This window comes from Carassius gibelio, chromosome B15 (assembly GCF_023724105.1).
Source record: "Carassius gibelio isolate Cgi1373 ecotype wild population from Czech Republic chromosome B15, carGib1.2-hapl.c, whole genome shotgun sequence".
NCBI lineage: Eukaryota > Metazoa > Chordata > Actinopteri > Cypriniformes > Cyprinidae > Carassius > Carassius gibelio.
The window spans coordinates 2,123,284-2,141,729 of NC_068410.1; the positions used below are offsets into that span (position 1 = coordinate 2,123,284).

The window sequence follows — 18,446 nt, forward strand, 5'->3', positions numbered from 1 at the left end:
CAATTTCTAAAACTTTAAAATTGAAATGAAAACAGCAAAAAATTCAAAATATTATCAAAAATAATCAACTACTATAGTTTTTTGTTAATATTTTGAATAAAATGTTATTTTTATATAAAATTAGTTTTTTCAGTTAGTTTATGCTTAACATTATAAAATTATAGTTATTAGTTACCTATAACCATAAAAAATATTACATGATTAAAAAAATTAAAAACTAAATTTGACAAATAAAATAAATACAAATTATAAATCACAAAACCTAATTATAATGATTATATTTATTATATTAAATAAATATAAATGTATACAAACAAAAATAATTTTTTGCTACTTAAAATATATATAAGAAAATGAGCAATTACAATTACATAAAAACAAAATTTTTTAAAACAAAATATGAAAATAAATCGAATTTAAAATAGAAACGAATAAAATAAATACATAATTGATAAAAATAAAACAAACAACAAAATGCTTAAACTTAAAAATTAAAGCAAAAACTAATAAATAAATCTAATTCAAAATATTCTGAAAAACTATAACGGTGCACACACACACCCTTGAGGTGTCTCACTCACCCTTTGTAGTACTGTTGTGTGGACAGTGTGTGTGTTTTGACGAGCTGGTGAAACAGTAAACCCATGTGTTCTCTGGCGAGTGTGCTGCGCTCCAGAGTCGACTCGACTCCCGTCCGAACGAACACAGACAGAGACGAGCTGCTCAGCTCACCCACGCACTGCAGCGCCTCCTGCAGGAGCGGAGGAGAACCACACGTTACAAACAGACCACACTGTGAGAGAGGTGTGTGTGTGTGTGTGTGTGTGTGTGTACCTTCATGTCATTGATGTGCAGATACTCCTCGATGATGGCAGTGGACTTCTTCTCCAGCTCCTCCTCCGTCAGCGCAGGTTTGGAGGAAACAGGTGGAGGAGTGGGAACAGATTCTCTCTTCACTGCTTAAACACACACACACACACACACACACACACACACACACAACAAAACCTGTGAAGCACCTCGTAACACTGTGTGCTTTCTTCAGTCTGCATTAAAACCAATCCATCTTTTACATATTACATAAAAACAGGAATAAGTCATTCTGAAGTCAATTATATTGCAATGACTATTAACTGTAACAATAACTCATGTTGCAATATTAATAAACAGTAATGTTAATATTGCAATAAAAAAGTTTCCCAAACTGGGATTTGTGACAGTAAAAGTTAATAATTAATTAAATAATTGAAAATATTAAAAAAATAATTAACTATAATAAAAACTACAGCAATATTAGTATTAATACTTATAAATAACAACACAAATTTAGCACTGGGTTTTGACAAAACTGGGGTTTGTGAACGAAATGCAGAAGTCGATAATAAGCTAATAATTAAATAATAATAAAATGTTAATTTAATAATATTTAATACTAATTAATAAACTAAATGTATGAATCAGATTTTATATATATATATATATATATATATATATATATATATATATATATATATATATATATATATATATATATATATAGACCTATCAGAACTAATATTGCAGTATTGCTATTACTACAATATTAATATTACTCAAAAATAATATTATTGATATTGCAATAATAATAACAAAAATTTAGAGATTTTCAGAAATCGATTTTGATTTTGATTTGAAGAAAAAAAAACTTGTAACTTAATTTTAATTAATTTTTAACCCAGTCCTTATTCTAAATAAAGCAAAAAATGATGTCAGACAAAGCAGAACTAGAAACCAAAACACAAAAATAAAATCAAACTACAATTTAAGTTTTTTACTATGATGACCCCCGTACTGCACAATGGTTTTAGTCCCTAAACCCGTGACCTCTGACCCCGTACCGTTGTCGTGGCTGCTGCGCTCTCGTTCTCTCTCGTCTGTCATGCTGGAAACACGCCGCAGCATCTCGGCCGGACGCTGCTCTCGATCTCGACTCCTCTCCTCTTTCTCCCGGCTGAAGCTGCGCTTGCTGACCGCGGGACGGTTCCTGTCCATCCGCTCGAAACGATCGCTGCGTTCCCGACTGGAGCTGCCCCTGAGACACACACACACACACACACACACACACACACACACGTCACCACAAGAAGCCTACAGCACTGCTACTTCACCTATATTACAGATTGCTATACTTTCATGTATTTTTATTTATTTATACATTTAGAATTTTTTAGGCCACATCAGCATTAAATCCTATATTCAAGGCAAACTCAAGAATAATGAGATTTAAAATACTCTCAATACTTCAATTTGATTGTTAAACTATTATTTAAATATTTTAAAAATAACAACACACACACACACACACAAAACATTAGAATATAAGGTAAAATAAAATGTCTACTTGCGTGTCATATGACCGTGTTTATTAATATTTACATTTTTATTTTATTTAAAGTATCATAAGATAAAAAACACAAAACAAAATATATGTAAAAAAAAAAAAAATAATAATTCAAAATAAAGTAATAGATGAATAGAAATATTTTTTTTTTTCAAATTAATAACTGGTCAATGATTCTAATATTTGTATTTTTTCATGTCAATTAATGTACTTTGAGTAAATGTGTTTTCTAGTAAAATCCAAATAAAAAATTGATAAAGTAAATAGATAAATAAGAGGTACATAAAATAAAGTAAAATAGAGTAATTGATAAATAAGAATAACACTTGATATACAAATACGTTTTTACAATTATACAATTTAATATACAAAATAACATTTTTCTAATTAAAAACTGCTCAAACATTCTAACAATTTTCCTTTTTTATTAAAGTACTTTGATTAAAACTTTGAGCTGGGCATTCAAACATAACATTTTATTTGTTTATTAATTTCGCTTTTTTAAATGTCTATTGTTATTATTTGTATTTTTCAGTTTTAGATTTAGTACACCAAGTGAAACGTTATATTTGAGTACACATTTATTGTTTATTTTTTATATATATATATATATAGTTAACTATTTTAACTCCAATTGATATATACATTTAGAATATTCTAAATATATTTCACGTTATTTCAGTTAATTTCATTGCAAGCAACAAATGTTTTTTTTTTTTTTTTTTTTTTTTTTGTGGTTTTCGGTGACCATAATAACCCTGTGCGGCCAGAAGCCCTTCGTGTGACCTCTGACCTTTGAGGAACCCTCCTGTCAGAGTCGATGTTGGCGGATGTTGATGAAGAGGAGGAAGAAGACGGAGGCTGCTGAAGTGCTGAAAATCGGTTCAAAGTGCTGGTGCGACCGGAGTCCTGGGCTGGAGGAAACACACGTAAACGAACACATTAGAGCTCGGTCAGGTCTGAACGTGTGTGTGACGTGTGCAGACCCTCACCGCTGTCACTGGGTTTGGCTCCTGAGCCTCCGCTGCTGCCTTTGCCCCAACTGCCCCACGAGCCTTTACCTCCGGGGGCAAGAAGCTGATTACTGAAGTCCAGAGCACCTGGCTGCACCACACACACACACACACAGCATGAGTCTCCACAATAACACTGAGAGAGTCAGAGAGTAACAAACACTGAAAAAAAAAAAAAAAAAAAAAAAAAAACTACAAACCAAAAAAAAAAAGCTAATTTATATATTAAAATTGAAATGAAAATATTAATAAAAACTCAACAGCAACTCAATCACACTAACATAACACTGCGGGGGGTTAGAGTTAAAGAGAAGCTAAAAAAAACTATTAAATCATAAAATGTAATTTATTTCATTCTCAAAATATTTTTATGTAATTTCAATTTTTTTTTTTTTAAATAAGGATTAAAACAATTAAAATGCTATTTTATTTGTGCACGTAAATGTTATGTAAGCATTAACTGACATCAGAGAAAATGCGAGTGTTATTAAATAGTTAAAATGATTTAAATGATAAATTATAATTATTTTCTTTTTAACAATCTTAAAAACTTTAACCTAAAGTAGTAATTTAAAGAAAGTAATAAAAATACATTAAATAAATTACTACCTCTCATCAATGATATTTCTGCAAAATATGCAATTTATATAATTTAATTACATTAATAATACAACAATGCTATCAAGGTTATTATAGTTAACTAAAACTATTAAAACAATTTTGTTAATTGAAAACTAGATGAAAATTAAATTAAAATCAGAAACGTTGTTTGGCGAACTTGAGTTTAGGATGATACACTTAAAAAATAAAAAAAATAAAACTGAACTAAAATGTCAAAAAAAAAAAAAAAAAAAAAAAAAGTACTAAAAATGACAGAAGCACACAGAGACTTCAAATAAATGTTTTCTAGCTATACTTAAATTAAAGACAAAAAAAGTATAAAAATGAATGTTAATTCAAAAAATTAATACCTGTAATATTATAGAAATAATACGATGATAACACTGAAATTTATAAATTAATATTAATAACAGAGTAATCTGTGACACTGGAGCACAAAAACAGTCTTGAGTCTCTGGGGTGTATTTATAGCAATAGACAACAATACACTGTGTGGGTCAGAATTATACATTTCTCTTTCATGCCAAAAATCATTAGGATATTAAGTAAAGATCATATTCCTTGAAGATATTTAATAAATCTACTATCGTTAATATATCAAACGTAATGTTTGATTAGTAATATGCATTGCTAAGAACTTCATCTGAACAACTTTAAAGATGATTTTCTCAATATCTAGATGTTTTTGCTCCCTCAGATTCCAGATTTACAAATAGTCGTATCTCAGACAAATATTGTCCTCCGAACAAACCACACATCACTGGAGAGATGATTTATTCTGATATCAGATGATGCATACATCTGTATTTGTATACTGTATTTGTGCTCCAGGGTCGCTCATGTGTAATATTATTGACTGATGCACTGGAGCTGAATCAGACCTTGGTGATCTTGCTGAGGCGCGTCGGGTCGATGGGTCTGTTCTTGGTGGAGATGGGCACCGTGTTCCAGCCGTCATCAGGGGCCTGATTGCCTCGGGGACCGGGTGTGTGAGGGCCTCCCCGGGGCCCCATCCCTCCTCCTCCTCCTCCTCCTCCTCCTCCGCGGCTGTCCTTCTTCAGGAGCTGCTGCTGAACTTTGACCTGCTCTCGGTGCTCCTCTAGCTCCGCCTCCTTGTGGATCTGCTCGATGGTCTTGGGCCCCAGATCTCCTCGCCGAGGGACCCAGTTACTCTGAGGGACACAGACAGAAACAGAACTAGAGACGCATCTCCTTCGGTGTCACTCTATGTGTGCTTCAGCAGAAGTGAAGCGAATCGAGTTTAATAAGAACACACACTCTTTTCTGGAAAGATCTATACAGAAAATTGATTACTTTCAAGTTTTTATCCTGCATCAAGTTCTATAAACATGATTTAGGGGTGCTCCGATCACGATCGGACCGATCGTTAATGCGCATCTCGTCAGTAAAGCCGGTTTTCTAATCAGCGGTTAATTCCATCAGGTGTGTGATTTCACATAGAGCAGCTGTTACTACACAGAGCCGTTGTTAACTGAGAAGATGGGCCAATAAACGCTGAAAATGAAGTGGATTTGCGCATCTTCTCTATTAACAACGGCTCTGTGTATTAACAGCTACTCTATGTGAAATCACGCACCTGATGGAATTAACCGCTGATTAGAAAACCGGCTTTACTGAGGAGATACGCATAACGATCGGCCGATCGTGATCGGAGCACCTCTAACATGATACATTACAGAAGTCAAAACTTTAACTGCGTTTAACCGGTTTCACTTTTAAAATGTGATCTACACTACTGTGAAGTGTTTGAATTAATTAAATGTTTTATGTTTATGATAAAAGTCTTCTCTGCATTTATTTGATACAGCAAAGATAGTGAAATATTATTATGCGAATATCTGGTCAAATTTAATTGATTGCTGTTATCAAAGCTCACACACACACACACACTCTCTCTCTCTCACAGACACACAAACACTCTCTCACACACACACCCACACACACACACACACACACTCTCTCTCTCACACACACACACACACACTCTCTCTCTCACAGACACACACACACTCTCTCTCTCACAGACACACACACACTCTCTCTCTCACACACACACACACACACTCTCTCTCTCACAGACACACACACACTCTCTCTCTCACAGACACACACACACTCTCTCTCTCTCACACACACACACACTCTCTCTCTCTCTCTCACAGACACACACACACTCTCACACACGCGGAAACGCGCACACACACTCTCTCTCAGACACACACACACACACTCTCTCACACACGCGCACACGTGGAAACACACTCTCTCTCACAGACACACACACACACACACTCTCTCACACACACACACACACACACACACACACACACACACACACACACACACACTCTCTCTTACAGACACAGACACACACACACTCTCTCACAGACACACACACACACTCTCTCTTACAGACACAGACACACACACACACACACTCTCTCACAGACACACACACACACTCTCTCTTACAGACACAGACACACACACACACTCTCACACACGCGCACACGCGGAAACGCGCAAACGCGCACACACACACTAACACACGCAAACACGCGCGCACACACACACACGCGCGCACACACACTCTCGCACACACTCGCGCACACACACACACACTCACACACACACACTTATTTTGATAGTTTACCCGTCGTAAATCAATAACATCCTGCAGCATGAAGCGAATTCTGGAAGAGGTTTTCCGCTCCTTAGTAATTTTATCCATCTGGTTGAAATACTGATCCATTCGAGGCTGAAAATACAAAGAAATACAACAGAACATACGAGTCTTTAATGATACTGAATATTGAAATAAATATTTTTAATAATACATTTAAACAATCTATATTTTTATTTTAATGTTGGTTTAGTTGAATTTTTCAGTTTTAATGTTTAATTTTAAACAACATTTTTTTTAATTATGCATGCTCAATTATGTATACATATATTAAATTGTATAATTAATACAATTGCATTGATATTGATATTGATATTACACAATATAGTATACTCTATAATTGAATATATACACTGAAATATTATATAGAAATATATTTATAAAATATTATCGCAACAGAAGAGGAGCGTCACCTTGGCCTTCTCGAAGTCCAGGTCTTTCCCGATGGTGGACAGCAGGCGGCACAGACACTCCAGACTCTCCTCGTCGTGGTTCTTCAGCAGCTTCACGATGCAGTCGTGCATGATGGTCTCCGTCAGCATCTTCAGCTTGAACAGCTCCCCGATGAACTTGATGTTACCTAGCGACCGTCGCCGGGCTTTGTCTTTGGCGTCCTCGAGCTCCTCCTTCAACCTCTGCTTCTCCTCTTCCTGAAAGTTCAGAGACAGGAAGTGACGTCAAGACTTTACAAAAGTATTATTTCTTATTTATATTTTATTCATAAATATATATATATATATATATATATATATATATAATTAATATTATAATATTATAATTATGAAAAATTGCATAAACAAGCACAGAAAACCAATATATATTAATAAAATACAAATGTAAAATAAATAATAAAAATAAACATTATATAGCGTGTGTGTGTGGGAAAGCGTGTGTGAGTGTGTGTGTGAGATTGTGTAAGTGAGTGTGTGAGACTGTAAGTGAGTAAGTGTGAGAGTGTGAGTGCGTGAGTGTGCGTGTGAGTGTGCGTGAGTATGTGTGCGTGAGTGTGCGCGTGAGTGCGTGTGTGCATGAGAGTGTGCGTGTGAGTGTGTGTGCGTGAGAGTGCACGTGAGTGCGAGAGAGTGTACGTGCATGTGAGTGCACGTGAGTGTTGCTAGAGTGTACGTGAGAGTGCACATGAGAGCGAGAGTGTGTGCGTGAGAGTGCACGTGAGTGCGAGAAAGTGTGCGTGTGAGTGCACGTGAGTGCGAGAGTGTTGCTAGAGTGTGCGTGAGAGTGCACGTGAGAGAGAGAGAGTGTGCGTGTGAGTGTCTGTGCGTGAGTGCACGTGAGTAGGAGAGAGTGTGCGTGAGAGTGCACGTGAGTGCGAGAGTGTTGGTAGAGTGTGCGTGAGAGTGCACGTGAGAGCGAGAGTGTGCGTGAGAGTGCACGTGAGTGCGAGAGAGTGTGTGTGAGAGTGCACGTGAGTGCGAGAGAGTGCACGTGAGTGCGAGTGAGTGTGCATGTGAGTGTGTGTGCATGAGAGTGCACGTGAGTGTGAGAGAGTGTGCGTGTGCGTGAGTGTGTAAGAGTTTGCGCGAGAGTGCGTGAGTGTATGTGAGATTGTGCGTAATTGTGTGCGTGTGTGTTTACCACTGTGGCAGCATCCAGCTCTTTCTGCTTCTTCTCAAAGATTTCATCGTCATCTTTGTCCTTCTCAAACTCTTTCTGACAGCGATTCAGCAGCAGCTTCCTGAAGTTCACCGTCACTTCGGGTTTATCTGAGGTGGGGACTTTCAGCTGCGACGAGAGACAGACCATAAATCACATTTACACTAGACTTGTTGTGATATTCGCTGTGAAACTGCAACCCCGGTTACGTTAGTTGCCCACCACTGCCCCGTCCTCCAACATCATTTATCATTATCATTATCATCATCGTCATCAAAAAAAAAAAGATATATTCTACCCTTATTAACTGTTCCATTATTAATTGTCCATTATTAACTATTATTAACTATAACTGTCTGACAACTTAAGTGATTTTCAAAGGAATGCTCTTTGAGTGACTTTTTAAGAGCTGCTCTGCTGCCATCTAATGGTTAAAGTGGTAATTTGATGTTGTCTTTTACGTTTAACACACCCCATATACATCACATTTAAAACATTTAAACTGGATAATTTTTAGAGCTTTGAAGTGCCGGAAATGTTAACATCCTAGCAGACACTATACAAAGCACAATTTAACTTTTTTTTGTAATTTGAGACCACCTTCTTGAATCAGGCATGCATTTCTTACTGTATGCTAAGCAGAAGAAAATATTTTAAAACAGAAAATATTACAGATATCAATTAGAGCACTACGTGTAGATGTTATAATAAATTTATAAATAGAGCTGCGGTAACTGTAATTATCATATTTTATTTTATTTCACAGAACGACAGTAAAATTACAAAACTATGATCTATGAATGTTGGAGTTCTTGACCAGCTTTTATTTCGGCAGAAACCCGCAGGAAGACCTCAGTGCTTCTATTTGTTGACAACAGCGATTCGCGATAGATTACAGTATTCGAGCAAATCGTGTCATTTAGCGCGAATCGCGTCATTGACATCCTGTATCGTGATTTGCGTTAAATTACACGATTCGCGCGAATGGTGTCATTTACCGTGAATTTTGGCACCCTGTGGCGCGATTCGCGTTAAATCACACGATTCGCGCGAATAGTGTCATTTATCATTAATCGCGCTGCAGGATGTCTATCCGCGTCTTTATATTTGTCTTAAAATGTAAATCATTTGTGCTTAACGCTTCATTCATGCGTGTTGAAATATCTGAGTTTTGCCGAAAATTCGCGCCGCAATAACCACTCAGGAGCTTGCTCTTTTTTTCTGCTCTATTTTATCTGAATAAATGGTGGTTGAAATCACAATGCTACAGGAACTGCTTCGTCAACATGCAGAAAACCCTCCCATGAATTCGCATCTGGAGTGAAGCGAGTAAACTCAAATTGTTCAAGTGCCCAACGATTTATTCGCGCAAGTCGCGTTTGGTGTGAACGCGCCATCAGACTCACCCCCATCAGGCAGCGGCACATGTTAGCGTAGGCCACAGAGAAGTTGGGCTCAGAGATGGCCTTCTCGAAGATGAGGTCGATGACTCCCTTCAGACGCTCCTCTGTGTCGATGCTCAGTTCGGTCACCTGCTTCATCAGCGGCTGGAACATCTGCGGCGTCAGTTTGTTTAAGACGCTGCGCACGCGTTTGAACAGCTCCTGCGTCTTCAGGAACTCAGGATCGTCCTCTTCGGGGCGACCGCTGCGCTTCACCGTCGGCTTCCAGGCCTTCTCCGCTTTATTCAGCTGAATGTCTTCAGTGAGAGAAACACTGGCGATGATCTTCCTCGGCTCTTTCCCGCGCTGACCCTGACCTGAACGACGAGGACCGCTCAGACCGGACGGCTGGTGAGACAGAGAAAGATTATATTCAATACAAAACAATTTTAATTTATATATACTTTATTTTATTAAAATAATTTATGTTGATTCATTCTTTTAACACCATGTCCGCAGCAATTAAAATATATAAATTAAATTAAATAAAAAATAATATATTTAATAATAAGCTATTCATTAATTTATAACAAGTTAATCAATTTATTACATTTTTTAATTAATTACCTTTTTAATTAAATACATTTTTAAAATAAATTAATAATTAAAATAAATTATTTATCATTTATTTTAATGCATATAATTTCATTTTTATTAGTTATTTACTATTTGTCATAAAGAAATAATTATAATAAATTATTTATAATTATTAATGTTGTAAAAAAAATGAAATAAAAAATAATTAAAATAAATACATTTTCATTTATTTTAGTAAAATTAATTATAAATTATTGATTTTCATTTATTTATTTTTTCTACCACCATGGCAGTAGCAAGGCTATCATTTAAAGGTTAATAAATTAAAATAAAATACATTATAATTTATTTTATTAAAATAATAATAATAATTTTATTTATATTTTAACACCACGGCAACAGCATAACATTCATAAAATAATAATAATAATAATAATTAAAATAAAGTCATTTACTAAAATTCTAAAACTCATTCAGACGTTACTTTTTAAAATACAAAAGATAAACATTGAATAAAAATATTGTCTATTTGCATTAAAAACAGTACAGTGCAGTAAACTGACCGGGCCACGCCCCCCGCCTGATGGACGGCCCAGATTAGCAAACGAAGGCGTGAAATCTGGACCACAGTTCATTCCGGGCAAACGACTCGGATCCAGCTGCCGCAGAGGAGTTTTATTGGCCTGCAGAGAGAGAAAGCCATGTCAGTGCATCAGGTGTGTGTGTGTGTGTGTGTGTGTGTGAGAGCTTCAGATACCTTATCCAGCACCACGTCGGAGATCTGCGGCAGACCTTCAGGTTTGTTCATGCTGGCGCTGATGAACTGGAAGCCCAGCAGAAACTCTCGGTCGTATTTCTTCTTTTCCTCTGGGTCCAGCGGTTTCCATTGCTCTGCGGGAAACAAGGACAGTTTTATTAGCGCCTCTAGTTCTGCAACAAATGATAAAACCGAGTCCATGATCATGCATATAATGCAATTTAAACTGGACAGTTTGTCAATCCTGATTTACCTTCTTTATATTGGTATTTCTGTTCGGTGGGTGAACTCGGCTCGGGACTCTGCGGTTTGATGTTTTCAGCATCAAGTTTATCTGTAAAAACATGTAAATATTTTCAAAACATATACTGTATGTGTTTGTCTTTATATATACATAATAACTACATTATAATTAGAGCCCTGATCTACCTTCTTTATACTGGTATTTCTGATTGGTAAGTGAAATCGGGGTGGGACTCTGCGGTTTCATGTTTTCGGCATCGAGTTTATCTTCTTTCTCCTCCCACGTCTCATCGACGTCCTCAATAGGGGGCGGGGCCACAGGGGTGGTGCTCTCTGGCTCCGCCTTCTCTGGGGGTGTGGCCTCTGGCTCAGGTGGCGTGGGCTTTAAAACAAGACAACAGCTCACTTTCACCTTAAATCATATGTAAACATTTTAATTATCCCTCACGTTATAACACAGAATCGTTCTATACTAGAAAAAAAGTAAAATCTGGGACATTATATGGCTTGAATTTTGTGAACTGTAATTTCAGAAAGTGTTGGATTTACAGCAATTCCAGTAGCTTTGCATAAATTATACTAATTTAACTTTTATTGAATATAAAGAAACCGTTTCTGGCCTCAAACCATTTCACAGACCTCTTTAAAGGCATCAAGCAGATCTCCCGCCTCCTTCTTGTTCAGGTCTTTCATTTTTCTCTTTTTCTTTGGCACAGAAACCGCTGCAAACACACAAACAGACTGACGATGAAAATAAATGCACTATGAAATCAAACAGACATCAAGAGTCTTCAGTAGCTATGATATAAAACAAAAAGAAGCTTCAGGCCAGAAGCATACATACTTATGCAATTATGCAAAGATTAACTGTTGGTTTACCATTTAGGCTTCATCTGAAATCATGTACTTCCCTACATGACAAAATACTATGTCTGAATTAACAGCATTCATAAAATAGCATGCAAAAACTCCTAAAATGACCCACTATTTTGTGACGAGATTCTGAAGTGCGCATCGAACAAACACATTTCAAATTTATTGAAGTACTAAAGTAATTAAAATATTAACTGAAATAAATAAAAGCTATATAAAAATACTTTTAAAAAGACTATATAATAAAATCACGAACAAAAAAAACGGTAAGCAAAAAATTAAAAATTAAAAATACTATAATCATGATTAAATAATACTAGGTTACAAAATATTGTTTTTAGCTTAGACAAAAAGCACACTATAGCTCCCCTTGTGGCAAAATAAAAAGTACTATTGGACGAAACAAATCCATTTATTTTAGTTAGTTGCTAAAGGAAAGATTTAAAATTGTTGTCTAAGTTAAAGTACTAAAGTTACTAAAACGGAAACTGAAATAGTAAAAAATAAAAAATAAAATAAACAAATAAATGTAAAATAAACACTAAAAACTGAATACATAAAATAAATAATCAAAATATTAATAAATACTATATTTGCGTAAAAAAAAAAAAAAAAATTGCACTGGTACTGTAATATGTTACAAAACAATTTTTAGTTTACGCAAAGCACATTAGAGCTCCCCTTGTGGCAACGCATCAGAAATGTAGTGTTATTTTAAAATGAAACTGCTGAAATTAAATAGAAATATTACATGGAAAAAAATCTAATATACTTGAACATTTGTTTCAGTTAGCTGCCGCGGTAACATTTCACATTTTTATGTTGAAATACCAGTTAAATAAAACTGAAACATGTAATGTAACAATTACTTCAATTGAACCTACAAATAAAAATTAGAATTTAAAAAAAAAATTGGCTCCATGTATATTTGACATTTTATCTGGATTCACATACTAGCACAAAAACTATAAAAATAGTAATAGTATGTGATTGCTTTACAACTCATACCTTGCATAGAACTCTCAGAGGGAGTGGCCTGTGTAGTGGGCGTGTCCTCCCGCCCTTCCATCGAAGGGGGCGTGGCTTTAGACATGACCTCTGAACGGGCAGTGGCTTCGGGGGTTTCCTTGGCAGCAAGTGAAGGTGTTTCCTCGACGACAGGAGTCTCCTTGACAACAGGAATTTCCTTGAAAACAGAAATTTCCTTGACAACAGGAATTCCCTTGACAACAGCCTCCTGGGTGATCTGCGGAAGGTTTTCCGCATCAACAGGTGTAGGTGTTTCCTTGGCAACCACAGGGACAGTCGCCTTGACGACAGGAGTGGGGGTCTCCTTGACGACAGGAGCAGGGGTCTCCTTGACGACAGGAGCAGGGGTCTCCTTGACGACAGGAGCAGGGGTCTCCTTGACGATAGGAGAGGGGGTCTCCTTGACAACAGGAGCAGCTGTCTCCTTGACGACAGGGGTAGGGATCTCCTTGATGACAGGAGCCGTGATCTTCTTGACAACAGGAATAGCTGTCTCCTTGACGACAGGAGCAGCCATCTCCTTGACAACAGGAGCGGGGGTCTCCTTGACAACTGGAGGAGTGGGCTCCTTGACAACAGGAGCTGGCTCTTCCTTAACAACCGCAACAGGAGACTCCTTGACGACCTGAGGAGGGATTTCTTTCACAGTCCTATCAGAAGTATCGGCTGTAACCAGCGGCGCTTCTTTTGCAACATCTGGCTCGGCGATAGGACTGACGTCTCTGTGGGCGGAGCCTGTCGGGACACCGTTAAACAGCTGGAGCTCTTCGGGCTGCACTATTGGTGATTCCAGCGAAGGCTCCGCCCGGTGGGCGGCAACAGGCAGAGTTACAGTCACAGGCCCCTCCTCCTTGTTTACAGTGGGTGTGGCTTCAGCACTGTTCCAGGCGGGTGGTTCCAACACAGTGAGCATTGCGTGGGTGTCGTCTGCCGGCGCTGGGGGCGGAGCATCTACCGTATCGCTTATCTGACTGGTAGGGGGCGGAGTCAGCGGGGCATCAGGTATCGGGCTTTCGCCTGGAGGAATGGGAAACTCCAGTCTGGTTGTCATGGCGACTGCAGGTGTAGGGTTGTCACCGTTGGGCTGTGTGGTTTTTAAGCAAAAATGTAAATGTATTATTTGTATCATTTATTATATTTAAATTAATAAGCAATAAATTAAAAATCAAATTTTTAGTAAATGCGGAAATTATTATTATTTAGAAGTCATTTGGACTGACATGAGAGTAAATGGTAAATAATTTTTTAGTTTTAGTTTACGCAAAAATGTAATTTAGACTTACATGAGAGTTAATTATAATTTTTTACTTTATACAAAAATAAAGTCATTTGGACTGACAACATGAGACTAAAAAATAAAAATTTTTAGCTTATGCAAAAATTTCAATTATTTATATATCATGAAAACCAACATAAGAGTAAATTAACAAAACAAAATTGTTTACCTAACGCAAAAATGTAAATTATTTACAAGTCATTTGCACCGACATGAGTGAGTACATGATGACAAAATGTACATTTTTTGTTTATACAAATGTTTTTTAAAATGTTATTATTTGGATTGACATGAGAGGTAGAAAATTACAACAAAATGCTCATTTTTTGGCAATGCAAAAATTTTACTTATTAATAAATGATTCAAACCAACATGACAGCGAGTAAGTGACGAAGCCTTAATGTCTAATTTATGCGAAATTAAAATTATAAGTCATTTGCACCGATAAGCGAGTGAGTAAATGATGATGAAGCATTATTTTTACTTAATGCAAAAATTAAAGAGTCATTTATTCTGACAAAATGAGAGTAAATGACAAAACATTCACTTTTAAGTGGTCTGGACTGACACGAGTGTGAGTAAATGATGATGAAGCGATGATTTTCTTGGCGTGTTCATTACCTGTGGAGGCGTGGGCGTGGAGCCGCTGCGACCTCCTGACATGATCTCTTCTGTGATGTCACGTCCTCCCTGATTAGGGTCTCTGATCCTGATCTAGAGAGACACATTCAGCACAGAAGAAATGAGAACATGGCTGAGAGATGCAGCACAAGGAAAAGACTAAAGCACAAATAAGTCACCATGTAAACGAGAAGAACAATATCAGCCAGTGATTTAACCCAGGAAGCATTTCTCAGCGCCGTGAGACAAAACATGCCACGAATGTCTCTGACAAACACACACAGTGCAGCACCTTATAAAGAAGTAAACAACCTGGAAACTTTCCTCGCGCAAACTCAAATCTGACTGTTTGTCCAACTTATCTGCACTTTACTCAATGAATTATACATTGACTCGCCAGCCCTCCGAAGCAAACACACACACACACACACACACACACACACAAGCGTGAGGCAGCACATTCCCTACCTTCCTCCCCTCGGATGGAGAGGTTGAGATCTGCTAGGCCCGGCTCATCCTGGGGCTGGAGTTTAAACCTTAGCCTAACTCGGATACACTAAAGTGGGCAGCACATTCACACACTGCCTGGGCCTACGTGTGACAAACTCTCTCTCACAGACAGGAGAGAAGGAAAACAGTGAGAGAGAGAGAGAGAGAGAGAGAGAGAGAGAGTGAGGCCTTGTGAAATGAGTGCACAGGAATGTGGAACGCCCACCAAAGAGAGAGAGAGAGAGAGAGAGAGAGAGAGAGTGAGACTGGGTGGAGACTGAGAGCCACGTGGAGCGACAGAACTGAACCGAATGACTTTACAGAGACACTGACTGAAAAGTCAGGGACTTTTTATTCTGCAAGATCACATTAAACGGACCAAAAGTGATTCTGAAGACAGGGAAATCTTTTGAAACATTGCACATTTCAAATAAATGCTGTTCTTTCGGACTTTGTTCAACTGTGAATCCTATAAAATAAAAAGCGTCACGGTTTCCATAAAAATAATAACTGTTTTCAACATTGATTATAATCAGAAATGTTTCTAATAATCAGGATATTTTCATGATTTCTCAAGATCATGTGACACTGAAGACTGGAGGAATGATGCTGAAAATACAGCGGAGCATCACAGAAATAAATTACACTTTAACACAGATTCACACAGAAAACTGTTATTTTAAACTGTAATAATATTTCACAATTTTTACTGTATTTTTTTAATCAAATAAATGCAATTTTGGTGAGCAGAAGAGACTTACGCCTCATTTTTCCACTATTTCTAAAAATCAGAAATAAATCAGATGATCAGTTACTGCTCAGAATTTAAGAATGTAATCAACATTAAATCTGATTCTGAATAACTGCTCTATGACAAGTCAACCGTTGTTTGAGGATACTATAAAAATGAAATAGAAATAAAAACAAAATTATCTTAATAAAACAGCATTTATAAATGCCAAATACAGTTCAATTAAATTTTTTTTTTTTTAATAATTAAATTTTTTGCTAACATTAAGATTTTCATTTAATATTTCTAATACAGTTTTATTTAAATGAACAAATGTTTTAATAGTTTTAATATTAGGTAATAATACTGATTACAGTGTTAGTTATTCAATAAAAAAAGTAGTAATTAATTACTAGTTACTAATCACATCTTTAACAGAGTAATTATATTACTGTACTGAATTACTTCTTACTAATTATTTTATTAAATCCTACACCAGCCTTGAGCAGTCAAACATAAAAGACATGAAACTGCTCATTTAATTATTTCAAAGAAATAATATAAAACTGCATTCTTTATTCTTGAACTGACCAAAATATTTAAAGGGAGAATGTTACATTCAGTTATGTTGAATGTTACACAAATTATCTTTAAACGTTAGATGTTGCATTTTGACATTAAACCTACTGTTGTTTTATATGCAAACATCTTAACTGTAGGAGTAACTGAAATTAAATTACTTAAAAATAAAGAGAGCAATCCCTTGCTTCAAAGCAAAACACTTCCTTTCAAGGAAAAGTTAATCAATTAATGAATGACTTTCTCTCTCTCTCTGTCTCTCTCTCTCTTTTCTCCTTCTCAGTTTCTATTCCTCTGAAATGAAACCTCAACTGATGGCCAAGAGCAAGACTCGAGGACTCAAAGCCTGATAACAGCACACCAACACGTCACATACTAAACCGCTGATGCTCAATCAAAAAAAAAAAAAAAAAAAGTTTTACTTTTAAAAGTTACTTTTAGAACACAACGTTTGAATGCAGCGCTGTTGCCATGGAGATGAAGTTCCAATTCTGAGATTCCGTCTTTGAAGCGGAATTTAAATAACGATTGTATCGCTGCGTTTGCAAACATTCTCTCAGAAGCTTTTCAAAACCCCAAAGCTTTGACTTAGCACCTTACGAGCGCAACTTGACAAACAGATCTGAGAGCGATAAAACTGACAATGCACCGAAATTAATATTTTACCAAAACCAATTCATTAATGAATCAGTTTATTAACAGCCATTTCACTTTAATTGCACATAGGATGTTTTTATATCAATTTCTAATTGTTTCTATTCCAAATCATGCATAAAATACAAATATTTAAACAGTGGCTGTAATACATTTTTTAACGAAAACATTTGTATTCAAACATACCGACAACAACAGGATAAGTACAAATATATTTAATATGTAATTAGGGCTGGACAACAATTCAATATCAATATATATCACGATGATATGATTTTTAAACATTTCGATATAGTGTTTCTCATACATAGAAATTATTATTCTTCCATTCAGTAATTGGTTAAAGCTGACGTGGCTAGTTTTAATTAATTTAGCTTTTTTATATTGTTTTCAGAAATACATAATCTCTACCAAAATTAAGAGATGTGTCATTATTTACATTTTGTCCATATTGTCCAGCCCTAAATGTAATCAGTCAATTATTACAGCCATCCAAAAGTATTTTTGGCAGGTATCAAAAATAGTTTTTTGGCAAATTTTTGACATTTCAGTGCATCGCTAGCACAAATCCAGCTAAAAGCTTCCTGAACACAAGAAATCATCATCCAAACACAGCCCGAGGACAACTAATTATGTCGAAAACGTCACATAAAAATATTCAGCTGAAGAAAAAGACAAATAAAATGAGTTAAATAAGAAAAAAAGATGGAAAGAAACCAAACCAGTAAGAAAGAAATAGAAAAAGAAAAAAACAAATAAAAATACACCAAGAAAGAAAAATAGAGAGAGAAACATATCGCCCAGTCACTTCAAAACCCTGATTGGTTAAGTTTGTGTCAAATTAAAGAGGCATGAAATTAACAAATTAAGACAGATGACATATGGCT

General features: G+C 36.2%; 1 protein-coding gene across 10 annotated transcripts in view; it reads right to left on the minus strand.

Annotated features, from left to right (window-relative positions):
- Positions 1-18,446, minus strand: part of LOC127972367 (eukaryotic translation initiation factor 4 gamma 1) — a 39,434-nt gene that overhangs the window by 5,028 nt on the left and 15,960 nt on the right. For 6 of the 10 annotated variants that reach the window (XM_052575818.1, XM_052575814.1, XM_052575819.1 and 3 more), the window contains 17 exons: positions 15,108-15,200; positions 13,190-14,294; positions 11,948-12,030; positions 11,495-11,690; positions 11,319-11,399; positions 11,066-11,199; positions 10,872-10,991; positions 9,736-10,119; positions 8,312-8,458; positions 7,132-7,368; positions 6,689-6,793; positions 4,896-5,186; positions 3,373-3,484; positions 3,174-3,294; positions 1,878-2,071; positions 835-959; positions 582-751 (listed from right to left, as the gene is read on the minus strand). In XM_052575818.1, coding sequence (XP_052431778.1) covers positions 582-751; positions 835-959; positions 1,878-2,071; positions 3,174-3,294; positions 3,373-3,484; positions 4,896-5,186; positions 6,689-6,793; positions 7,132-7,368; positions 8,312-8,458; positions 9,736-10,119; positions 10,872-10,991; positions 11,066-11,199; positions 11,319-11,399; positions 11,495-11,690; positions 11,948-12,030; positions 13,190-14,294; positions 15,108-15,200 — 3,698 coding nt within the window. Of the gene's footprint in view, positions 1-581; positions 752-834; positions 960-1,877; positions 2,072-3,173; positions 3,295-3,372; positions 3,485-4,895; positions 5,187-6,688; positions 6,794-7,131; positions 7,369-8,311; positions 8,459-9,735; positions 10,120-10,871; positions 10,992-11,065; positions 11,200-11,318; positions 11,400-11,494; positions 11,691-11,947; positions 12,031-13,189; positions 14,295-15,107; positions 15,201-15,575; positions 15,731-18,446 lie in introns of those variants that run through there. The other 4 variants (XM_052575822.1, XM_052575817.1, XM_052575823.1 and 1 more) reach the window with 2 other exon arrangements.